Source organism: Nelumbo nucifera, chromosome 1 (assembly GCF_055504915.1).
Source record: "Nelumbo nucifera cultivar China Antique chromosome 1, China Antique-T2T, whole genome shotgun sequence".
Classification (NCBI taxonomy): Eukaryota; Viridiplantae; Streptophyta; class Magnoliopsida; order Proteales; family Nelumbonaceae; genus Nelumbo; species Nelumbo nucifera.
The window spans coordinates 187,120,198-187,132,611 of record NC_142649.1 but is presented as its reverse complement, the minus strand read 5'-3'; the positions used below and the strand labels follow the sequence as shown (position 1 = coordinate 187,132,611).

At 40.8% G+C, this 12,414-nt stretch overlaps 1 protein-coding gene across 1 annotated transcript in view; it reads right to left on the bottom strand.

Annotated features, from left to right (window-relative positions):
* The window catches only part of LOC104596129 (Vacuolar sorting protein 39), a 39,016-nt gene that overhangs the window by 18,262 nt on the left and 8,340 nt on the right, over positions 1 to 12,414 (bottom strand). Inside the window, exons 7-8 of the mRNA XM_010257157.3 lie at positions 10,945 to 10,993; positions 9,479 to 9,767 (exon numbers count right to left, since the gene is read on the bottom strand). Of these exons, the coding sequence (XP_010255459.1) occupies positions 9,479 to 9,767; positions 10,945 to 10,993 (338 nt within the window). The remainder of the gene's footprint in view (positions 1 to 9,478; positions 9,768 to 10,944; positions 10,994 to 12,414) is intronic.

Sequence of the window (12,414 nt, the reverse complement as noted above, 5' to 3'; positions counted from 1 at the left end):
AAATGCTAATGATAAGGGGAGGCATGATAAGCAGATTGAGGAGGGCAGAGCCTTCAAGTTTCTGGCGGGTCTTGACCCTGTATATGAAGGTATAAGGTCACAAATTCTAGGGAGAGATGAATTACCTGAGCTTCACCATGTCTACTACCTGGTGAGGAATGAAGAAGTAAGGAGAAAGGAGATGCAAGTTGACTCCCAGACACAGTCAACAGAACAACCTGGAGAGCATTCAGCCTTAGTCTCCACTAAAGGGAATAGATTTTCAGACAAGAAGTCCCTCAAGTGTACACATTGTGGTGGTGAGAAACACACAAAGGAGAAATGTTGGGTCCTGTACCCTCATCTGAAGCCAGCTACTCTGAGAAAGGACAAAAGGCAACAGAAGGGCCACACAGCAAATGGGAATCTTGCCACCAACAACAGTAGTGACAACTCACAGAGTATTCAGACAGTGTCATCTTCCACCGCAAGGCAGGCTGCCGACTCCTCTGGACCAAGTACTTTGGGCTTCACAGCTAGTGAGGTAGAGATTCTCAGTCGGGCATTAGCCCGTCTGAAAAACAATTCTTTAGCTTCCACCTCTCTTGCCAAATCAGGTACAGCCTCTGCATTTAGTGCATCTAGTTCCATTAGTTCTACCTCTTGGGTGATTGATTCCGGAGCCACTGACCATATGACACATATGTCCTCCTTATTCTCCACATATCATTTGTTGTCTGGCCAGGATAAGATGAGAGTAGCTGATGGGTCCCTCTCCACCATCTCTGGAAAGGGGGTGGTTGACCTAAGCAAGGATCTCTCTCTTAAATCAATCCTACATGTTCCTAGTCTTACCTCAAATCTGTTGTCTGTTTCAAAGCTTACAAAAAACTTGAACTGCAGTATAACTTTCTTTCCTTCTCATTGTGTCTTCCAGGACAGATTGACGAGGAGAACGATTGGGAGTGGTCATGAGTATGGGGGTCTCTACTACTTTGATGAAGATGCCAACTCAGCCATGCAAGCTTCTACTACTAGTCCGGAGAGTGTGGAGTCAATAGCTAGGCTGCACTTGTGGCATGCTAGGCTAGGTCATTTATCCTTTTCTTCCTTGGCAATGTTGTTTCCCGAATTATGTAAGGGCATTTCGAGTCAAAGTTTAATTTGTGATGTGTGTCAAATGTCAAAACAATGTAGATCAATGTATCCAATTTCTAGTAATGAAATTCAAGCCCCTTTTGACTTGGTTCATTCTGATGTTTGGGGTCCTTCACCCATTGTTTCCATTGATGGCTTCCGTTACTTCATCAGTTTTATTGACCATTATTCTCGGTGCACTTGGATTTATCTATTGAAAAGACGTGAAGAAGTTCCCCGAATAACTATGATGTTTTGCAAGATGGTTGAAACACAATTTGATAAAAAGATCAAGCAATTCCGTTCAGACAATGCAGCTGAATACTTTGAAAGATCCCTGAACTCATTCATGGAAGATGCAGGCATGTTACATCAATCATCGTGTGCTTACACCCCTCAGCAAAATGGGGTCGCTGAGCGCAAGAACAGACATCTATTGGAGACAGCTCGAGCCCTTCTTTTCCAGCACAATGTGCCCAAGCAATATTGGTCTCAAGCTGTTCTCACTGCATCATACCTGATAAATCGGATGCCATCTAAGGTACTGGGTATGAAGACCCCTTTCTCTGTTTTGTGTCCCACTCTTCCAAAATTTCCTCTTCCCCCGCGGGTTTTTGGTTGTACATGCTTCATACATGTGAAAGATCCAAAGAAGACCAAGCTGGATCCTAAGGCTACAAAGGGAATATTTTTGGGGTACTCTCCTACGCAGAAGGGGTATAAGTGTTATGATCCTGTCTCCAAGAAAAAATATGTCACCAGGGATGTAGTCTTTTTTGAGTTTCAACCCTATTTCGAGTCTTCTCAGAATCCTCTTCAGGGGGAGAGTAGTGGGTTGGAAGAGGATTCTCATTCTCCCTTTCTTTTTGTTCCCATTTCAGCACCTTCCACTACTACTAGCTATAACATTCCGGGTCAACCTAGTGAGACTTCCACTGTGCCAGTTGCTTCTCCAGATTCGGCTGATACTTCTGAAGGTTCCAATAAACAAGAGAAAGAGATACTTACATACAGTAGAAGGAAGAAGGCCCCTCAACCTCATGATTGCAACCAGTTGAACTCAGATCAATCTGTCTCTGCAATCCAAGGTAATTCTGATTCACTCAATTCAGATTTGGATCTTCCTATTGCTCTCCGTAAGCCTGTTCGTTCTTGTACCACTCGGCATCCCATAGCCGATTATGTTTTTTACTCACACTTATCCCCTGCCTATCATTCCTTTGTGTCTGCTCTTTCCTCTGTATGTGTCCCTTCCAGGTATTCAGAGGCGGCATCTGATCCAAGGTGGAAAGAAGCCATGAATGAGGAGATGAAAGCCCTAATGAAAGCAAGGACATGGGAATTGGTGGACCTGCCAGAAGGGAAAGGCACTGTTGGGTGCAAGTGGGTATTCACAGTAAAGCACAGGGAAGATGGGTCAGTTGAGAGGTACAAGGCCAGACTCGTGGCAAAGGGGTTTACACAAAAGGAAGGAATTGACTACAAGGAAACCTTTGCCCCAGTAGCAAAGCTCAACACAATCAGGGTTCTACTGTCACTAGCAGCAAAATTCTCTTGGGAACTTCATCAGCTGGATGTGAAGAATGCCTTCCTAAATGGTGATCTTCATGAAGAGGTATTCATGGAACCCCCACCTGGATATGATGTTGGAAAGAAGGTATGTAAACTAAGGAAAGCATTATATGGTTTGAAGCAATCTCCCCGGGCATGGTTTGAGAGACTTTGTTTGGCCATGAAGAAAGTAGGGTACACTCAGAGCAGTGCAGATCATACATTGTTTACAAGGAGACAGGATGACAAACTTACAGCACTCATTGTGTATGTGGATGATATGGTGATTACTGGAAATGATGTGAGAGAGATGAAGAGGCTGAAGGAGTTCTTAGCTTCAGAGTTTGAGATCAAAGACCTGGGAAATCTGAGATACTTTCTTGGAATTGAAGTTGCTAGATCAAGAGAAGGAATCTACATATGTCAAAGAAAGTATGTGCTAGATCTCCTAGAGGAAACAGGCATGATGGGGTGTAGGCCAGCAGACACTCCAATAGAACCAAGCCATGGATTACAAGAATCAATGGGTGAGGAATACTGTGATAAGGAAGGTACCAAAAGTTGGTAGGAAAACTGATATACTTATCCCTTACTCGGCCAGACATTGCCTATGCAGTGCATGTTGTCAGTCAATTCATGCACTCACCAAAGACCCCTCATATGAGAGCAGTGGAAAGAATCCTCAGATACTTGAAGACTTGCCCAGGGAAAGGAATTTTATTCAGAAAAAACAGCAGACTTGAAATTGAAGCCTACACTGATGCTGATTGGGCTGGGTCTGTTGGAGACAGAAAATCAACCTCAGGTTACTGTACATTCTTGGGAGGAAACCTAGTCACATGGCGTAGTAAGAAGCAGAATGTTGTGGCTAGATCAAGTGCAGAAGCAGAATACCGAGCTATGGCACACGGGGTTGCTGAACTCTTATGGCTCAGGACTCTCCTTAATGAGCTTGGTATCAAGATAGAGGGTCCTCTCAAGCTGTATTGTGATAATAAAGCTGCTATCAACATTGCCAACAATCCTGTGCAGCATGACAGGACAAAACATATTGAAATTGATCGACACTTTGTCAGAGAGAGAACTATTTCAGGAGAACTCTGTGTGCCTTATACTCCATCAGAGATGCAGATTGCAGATGTATTAACTAAAGGGCTGGCATCAACGAAGTTCAGGGACATACTTGGCAAGCTAAACATGATTGATATCTATGCTTAGCTTGAGGGGGAGTGTTAGAATGTTAGAGTGATGTTTGGCTGATAAGAGTTCTTATTAGCCCATTCTTATGTTTAACTTATCTTGTAACTGGGCTTGTGTTAATGGGCCTAATCCTGTTTAATGATTTAAGTCATCTGGGTGTCCCATCACTAATCAGGGGCATCCCAGTAATTTCTTGTACCTTGTACTATATTCATCTATAAATAAAGAACTGGTCGACTGGCTAGTACAGTTCGACATTTTCAGCATCTCTTCTTCTTCTCCTCTTCTCTGCTACTTCGACTACAGTGGTTCAGCTTTCACCCACCAAGAGGCATTCCCAAATAAGCAATGGGAAGCCTCTCCAATTTACAACCTAACAGCTCCTTAAACTTGTCCAAGAGAGAGTCACTAATATTTAGGCCCACAATACTGCTTTTAGTGAAATTGATTCTAAGTCCAGTCACCATCTCGAAAATAATTAACACCCTTTTTAGGTTGAAAATATTCTCCCAATCCACCTCCAAGAATATGATGATGTCATCTACAAACATCAAGTGAGCAACCTGAACTGCCTCCCTACCTATCTCAAATCCTTTCAAAAAATTTAACTCCCTCACTCTTTGCAGCAAATAACTACGTTATCAGCCACAAAAGTGAAGAGTAGGGAGGGAGAGGACAGCCTGGTCTCAGGCCCCTATTTGCATTAAAGTATCCAGTAGGTTCACCATTTATTACGATTAAGAATCAAGCAAAACTTATGCACCCTTTAATCCATCTCACCCACCGTCTACCAAAACCTCTCAGGCTTAGAATCTCTACCAAGCAGTCCCAATTCACTTTGTCATAGACCTTTTCTAGGTCCATCTTGATTACAACCCCTGCCTTGCCACTTTGCCTTCTTTCTTCTACGCATTCATTAGCCACTAGTATACTGTCAATATTCTGTCTTCGATGCACAAAGGCGAATTGGTTGCTTAGAATTAGATCTTTCAGCACATTCTTTGGTCTTGCCACCAAAACTTTAGCTACTATTTTGTATAAGCTTCCCACCAAACTGATAGGTCTTAAGTCCATAACTTCCAAGGATCCCTCTTTCTTTGGAACTAGGGTGATAAAGGTTGAGTTGTTACCTTTGTTCACAATGGCCAAAAGATATAAATCTGCAAACACCTCCACCAAATCAGACTTGATTGTGTCCCAGCACAGTTGATAGAAACCGATAGGGAACCCATCCGGACCAGGAGCTCTATCACTATCCATCCTAAACACTATTTCCTTGATATCTTGTTCTTCAAAGGTTCTCTCTAGCCACAGCCTTTTGTCTTCAGACAGCTTAGGTCCCTCCCAGCTGTTCAGAGGAGTACTACTAGATCCATCCTTTGAGTAGAGCCCTTTGAAATATTGCACAATGACTTTTGAAATTTATCCTTTGTCCTCTATCTCTCTCTCTCTCTCTGCTCCACCCTCAATTTTGAGATATAATTCTTCCTTCTCCCTAAAGTGTAACTATGAAAGAACTTCGAGTTATTGTCTCCCTCCTTCAGCCATCTCACCCAAGACCTTTGTCTCTAATAGATTTCTTCCCTTCTTATAAGCTTCTCCCATTCCTTTCTAATAATTTCTCTTCTGCTTCTACCATCTACATCCAAATTCCCCATTTGCTCACTTTGCTCCAAATCATCAAGCTCTTGAATTAGCTTATTCTTATCTTCCACAAAAAATTTTAAAACTCCTCTTCACCCCAAGCTTTTAGCTTCCTCTTCAAATATTTTAGTTTCTGCTGCAATCGGAATCCTGCCCAACCATCCACTCTGCATTCCTCCCACCAAGAAGCTATTCTTTGCTGAAAATCCTTATGAGTAGTCCAAACCTTATCCAACCTGAAAGCAAAATCTTGTGGCGTTAAAGTCACCACCGACACACCAGGCCAGGTCATCAAATTCATGTAAGGAGTCCAATTCCTCCCATAACCTCCACTCTGAGAAGGAGAATTTAGCCCATAAACTCCTGTCAGAATCCAGTTGAACCCATCGGAAGTGTTCGTGAAAAGGATTGAAAGGGTGACCTCTCCTTTGTCCACTTCTATCCTAGTAACCACCTCTTCTTTCCACACACAGAGGATTCCTCCCACTGTTCCCATTGCTGGGAGATCTGCCCATTATCTTCCTCTGATTCCCAAATTGCTTTAATCAGTTTTCTGCTAATTACTTCTTTTTTTGTTTCTTGTAAAATTACTATGTCTGGGTCTTCTCTCCTTAGAGTGTCTTTAACCAGACTTCTCTTCAAATTCCCTCCAACCCCCTTACATTCCAGCTCAAGATCTTCATGATTTGTCTACAACTTCCTTTCCCTTACCTAACCTTCTATCAGTGTTATTTACAGGTCGGACTCCCTGGTCAACAAAGCCCCATTGAAGCCTTTTGAACTCTTTGTTTGTCCCTTTCTTCCCCCCAGCTTCCAACTTTTTCCCCTTACTGCCTCCTTTTAACCCTCTCTGCTGCTTGAACCCATCCCCATTGTTCTCTTGATCAACATCTTTCTGACAGATCTTCGAGAATTGAGCTTCTCCTTGTTCACAGGAACTTGCCATAGGTTGGGATAGAAGGCCACCATCACCAAAATCAAGAGAAACAAAAGAAACATAGTGAAGCTCAGAGGTAGAAATGCAGGGAGAAGAAGTAACACAGGAGGAACAAGCTAAAAGGTTAGACAAAAGGCCTGGAATGGATTTTGCCGCAAGTTTAGTCTTTCCTCCTCTCTCAAGGTGTCTAGGATCAGAGTGACCGTAATCTGGGTTCACCAGCTGCATCGGCTCCAGGATTTCCCTGCTACCCCAGTTCTCTCTGCTCTCGGACAAGGATTGGGCTCTTTTTAGAGCCACCTCTCGGCCATCAACACCTCCACAGATTCATATGAACTCAACTTTGAGTCAAAATCCTCTTCCAAATATTCCCTATCCAAGCTCAATCTTCCTGAAGACATCGGTGTAGGAGGGCAATTAGCATCCCTTACTTCCCCTCCAACGGATTGCAGGGTATCTGGAACGTCTTCTCCTAAGAATAGAGGGGGACTGTTGTGATCGTCTTCCTCATAAGGCCATTCGATTTGGGCTTTTGTGTTTATTCGATCCACATTCTCAGGTCTGACAAGGCCAAAAGAAGAGGTTTGGGTCGGGTTTTAGGCAGATCCCCCACCTGAGTCATGTTGTCCTTCTCCCCTGGGTTTCTTTCTATTTAAATTTTGAAATTTAAACAAAACTTCCTTTCTTACCTGAGTTTCTTCCACAGTCCAGCCAGCCTTCTTTTTATAGTTCTTGTTCTTGACTTTTCTTCTATTCAAAGTAACCTCTTCTGCAGGTGGTTGATCCTACACCACACACAACTTCACCTGAGAAGCAGTTGGCACTACAACTCCCCCTAACATGTCATGTGTGCTGGAATCAACTTGGTGAGTTGACTCAGCAAAGCTTTGCACTAACTCGTTCATCTTCTATCCTCGATTGAGCAAAAGAGCCAAATGTCTTTGTCAAAGATAGGGATTACGCGGGGCACTGCAAACACTCCTCTGCTTCTCACCCTAGTCTTAGCGAACCGAACACCCTGGAAGCCTCTCGTTTTTTCATTGGTACTTTCCAATCCACCACAAAGGCTTCCTGTTAGATTGAAGACCTCCATTGTCTAGAGATGAAAGGGGAGGCCATGTATCACTAGCCATTCGTCAAAGCTCAGAGAAGCAAGGTTTGTATTCACTTTCGACCACCACAGTTCGATCAAAGCCTTCTTCCCATAGATAGACACCAAACCCAATCTTGCCCACCTGCTAACTATCTCCTCCAATGGGGCAAACCCCACTCCCTTGTTCATCTCAAAAGGTTTCAGAGTTAACAGCTCTGAGGAATGCAGATTTGCAGAGAGTCCTAACTCCATGTCTCTCCAACTTAACTCCTCTTGTTTGGTGCAGATGGAGGTTGTCTTCCAACTTCCAAATGGACCAAGTCGACAAACCATAGAGATAAAGGCTCGACCTCCGACCACCACCACTCTACTCTTGCCTTTCTCTAAACTTGGAAACTCCTCCGATGAAGGGGCGTCCGGTTTTGACCTTTCCTTACTGACGAGAACCAATTTCAGAGCACTTGTCATCGTCTCCCACCCAAAGGTGTTGGCCTCTTCAAGAATGCAGATACTTCGCATTTTATTCGCACCCTCCCAATGGCTTAGTCTAATGAATCTTCCCCATCTATTTTCTGCAACTAGGATAGTAATTATTCTTCCCTTGTCCACTAAACTTAAAGGTTCAGATGTTCTATTTCGATTTTCTAGAATTTTTTTCCAAAACACTCACTGACCATATTACCTCGTCCTTTACTCCTCTTTTAGAGAGATTATAGTCCAACCCCCTCTTCCTCACTAGAATCACCAACTCACAATCACTAGAAGACCGGCTTGTGTCCAGTTTGAAGGTTTTGAAATCAATAGCTATACATTTGCGCTAGCAGGCCCAGCACTCCGTCAACATTTGAACGTCACTCGTCAAAAGAAACACAACCGTAGAGTCCAATTACCGTCGGTCGTCGGTTACTTCTTTCTGTTCATCTTCCACATCATGCAAGGCAAAACTTCGATCAGGAACATAGCCAAGCGCCTTCTCTTAATGTAAAGTATAAATTGGAAAAAAGAAAAACAAACTGAAAAGAGTAACTGCATGGACAGCTCAATCATAATTTCTTTCTTCTTTCTTTTTTTTTTTTAGGGGGTGTTGTTAGAAACCCTTTGCACATTTTTTTTAATTGATCAGTAACTGATAGAGTTTATAAGGAGGGGAAGAAGTATGGGAAGATAGAAGATGAAAGTAAAGAAAGTAAAAATAAAGAAACAAAAATTAAGGTAGTGGAGGTCTACTAGACCTTTCAATGTTTTCTCTAGACTTTTTGCTTAAAAAAAGAAAAAAGATGCTTGTTTTTTCTTTGGATCCATGGGCATACACAATGGAGTAGCCCATCCCCATAACCCCCCACCCCCCCCAAGCCTGATAAAGGTGGGATTCAATTCCAAGTCTCCACTACAACCAACCAGAGACCCTACCAACTGAGCCAGTCAACACCATCAGGGGTGGAGAGGAACTTGAAAGTGGTGATTGAATGGATGAGGAACAGGAGGGAAGGACCATGGTGTCTTAGACATGTAACCAGAGAGATAAGATCTTTGTTATCCAAGGTGAGCATCATGCTCCATTAGATTTGAGATCAGCAAAAGAGCTGGAAGCTACTTGGCTGGGAGGATGTTGGTAGAAGACAGATAAACTGGACCAAACTCCCCAGTCTAGGGGTCTATAGATATATTGGGGACCTGATTACTCAGCCAGGGGCTTGCATGTTTATCTTGTCATCTCCTTTACTGTACTTTCATGTCTTCTGATTGAATAATTTTTTGTTCATTTTTTAAATATAAGGAAAGAAATTTTTCATTAAACAAAAGGAAATCAGTACAAAGCTGTTGAGATGGCACCGAAAGAACTTAGAAGTCTGAATAGCTTGCATCAGTAAATAAGAACAACCTAACCATCTCAAAAGAAAATTAAAAAAGAAAAGAAAAGAAAAACCCCAACAAACCTTTTCGAGCCATAACTCTGAACTTTCGACCAAGTCAAGGACTTCTTCTGGATCATACAAGTCTGAGGACTGTAGGAAAAACTGCAGTCTCTCTCTGACTGAATTATGAAAGATTGAACCAATCTCAACATCAGAAATATTTGTCTTTTCTGATGTTGCAGTGTCCAGGGTTTGTTGATTGATTTCCATTTCTACAGCTTCAATAGCTGATTTGGCAAGTGAAAGAGCATATAAAGTATGGAATCGAGTATCATAAGAGTCTTGATCCTCAATCAACCATTGCAAATACCTGCACAGATTAATGAAACTTAAATAAAATCCACTACTGTGAATTATTAGTATTAGTATTAGTATTTTGGATAGATCTACTGTGAAGTATTATTGCCACAGCAGTTTCGTAAGTATTATGTGAAAAAATAGTTTGAACAAGATATTTTCTAGACAAAATTCAAGGTGGAAGTTCTGTACACCATAAAGGGAAGTGACATCCTCATGGTTCATGAATTATATATATAGTGGCTGACCTTCTATTCAATGAATCAAAATAACTGACTAGAGCTGACAAAACCTACTAGCATAACCAATCCAAAATACTGATGTTTTTATTCATTCATTCATTTGTCTATTTGATCAGTAACTGCACTTGTGCTTGTATTTTTCCATTTCTTTTCTTTTTGTACAGATAAGGTAAATATTGTATTTACAGTAAAGGAAAGATTAAAAGGAGGAGAAAATAACAAATACACACCAAAGAAGGATTAAAAGATATTGTAAATACAATATTTACTGTAAAGATAGGCAAAATAACCATCACAAGCAACGATTTACACAGCAAAATGACAAATACACACCAAAGAAGGAGAAAAAAGAAAAATATATATACAGTAAAGGAAAGATTAAAAAATCAGACAGTCAATGACTTCTGAGCCTTTGGACTTTCAGTGGCCCAATAGGTAACACAGACTCAACAAAGGCTGAAGTGATGGCAGCACTCACTGGTATCAGAATAATAAAAAGTTTAGGCATTCAGAAATTATCCATTGTTGGAGACTCTGCTAATACTATCAAATGGCTGAAAGACAAAGAGGGGGGTCCATGGAGGTTGAGTCATTATCTGTCAGAGGCAAGAGACTCCTTGGAAAATTTAATGTTAATCTGATGTGGAAGGGAGATGAATCATATTGCAGATGGATTAGCTAAAATTGGAGCAAACTTAGAAAATTTATACAGCAACAGGCTTCCCCCCTTGTAATTTTGCATTTCCGCTGTTTAAGTTCTCTTTCCTTTATTTAGTACATCTGCTCATGTACTCCTTGTTCTATTTAATGAAATCTGATTAACTTTTTCTCAAAAAAAAAAAAAAGACTTCTGAGCCTTTGAAGATTGATCCCCTTCAATGGAAACAATAACAAGTTCCTTGACCTTCCCTATAGGATAACTATTTTCATCTATAATGAAGGGCATACCTCTGAAGAATCTCCACCTTTTTAGGATCAATGGCAGCAATAACTTTGTCTGTTATAAAAAGCACAAAATTTATTAGTTTAAATCCCAACAAATGAAGAACCAACTGATTTGCAAATATATATATATATATATATATAAAAGAAATGCATGCAAATAATAAAAAGCAGCTTGTATCATTAACCTTCCAGGAACCAAGATCAGAATCTAATCAGTTGCACACCCTCACCAAATTGTTAGCTAGAGTTTAGAAAAGAGGAAGGGTATTGATTGGCAAAATGGTAAGATCTTAGGCTGAAGCATGAGAATGCAATTGCAATTTAATCTGGTCCGGACCGGCATTGGGTAACACTGGAAGTTCTGTTGGCCCAGTCCACCCCTCCAAAAACCATGGACGGCCATAGTCAGCATTGGGCAATGCCCTTTTTAGGATAAAAGACTTAAACTTCCCTTGACCTTTCTCCTAAATACTAAAAACTCCCCTTTCTTTTCAAAGTGGACTAAGACCTCCCCTGTCAGAGTTATGTCTAACAGAATGTCAAAAGTCTCTTTTGCTCTTATTAATTCTTCAAATTTTCAAAATAAAGGCAAAGATACGCTCACTGTAAACCATTCAAGCTATATAGGCTGGTCGAACCCTGCTTGCCTATGGTTACTTTGAACATATAAGGAGAATGGCAGTCATCTGTTGAGGAAATACTGTTTCCTTTTCCCATGCACATAGTCAGGAAATGATCTTTAAATGTGCCTTGCAATTTTGGGATATAAGAATTGTAGTCATTAGGGATTGTTTGAATGCCATTCTCCTGATGAAATCTTCCATGACTCCATCCTCTATGGTGCCTTGAAGAATGAGAGTCCAACATACTATCCTAAGGAAATACGCTCACAGTCTGTAATTTTTATTAGCCTGATGCAGGAGCCGAAGAGTCAAAATTGGAATTTTATGAAATTTTATGTACAATAGGGGTATTTTTGTCAATTTGTAATTTTCTGTGGGGTCCAATGATAGGGTTTAATTTGTCTGGTTATAGTTTGTCTATGTTTAAAATTTTAGAGTCATTGAGTTATTGAATCTTCTTTGAATTGAAATAGGATATGATAACTTAGTTTAAGTCTAAGGCCGTGTTTGGTTGCAGTGCAAATTCATTTGCACTGATGCAAAACTATGGTAGTGCAAATAATTTGGGTGCAAGTTTTGATTTATTTTTGTTTCAAATTTTACCTTACTTTGTTTGTTGCTTTACAAATGAAGTAGAATAAGACCCAAAGAAAAATTAAGTAAAATCCAAAACAAAATTAAACCAAAATTTGCATTTTTTTTTCATTTGCACTCCCATACATTTGTATTAGTGCAAATAAAATTGCACTGCAACCAAACACAGCCTAACAGTTTGATTCCTAGGACTATTATGATTCTAACAGTTTGGCTCATAGGATTATTATGAGTTTAGAGTCTATAAATATGCATG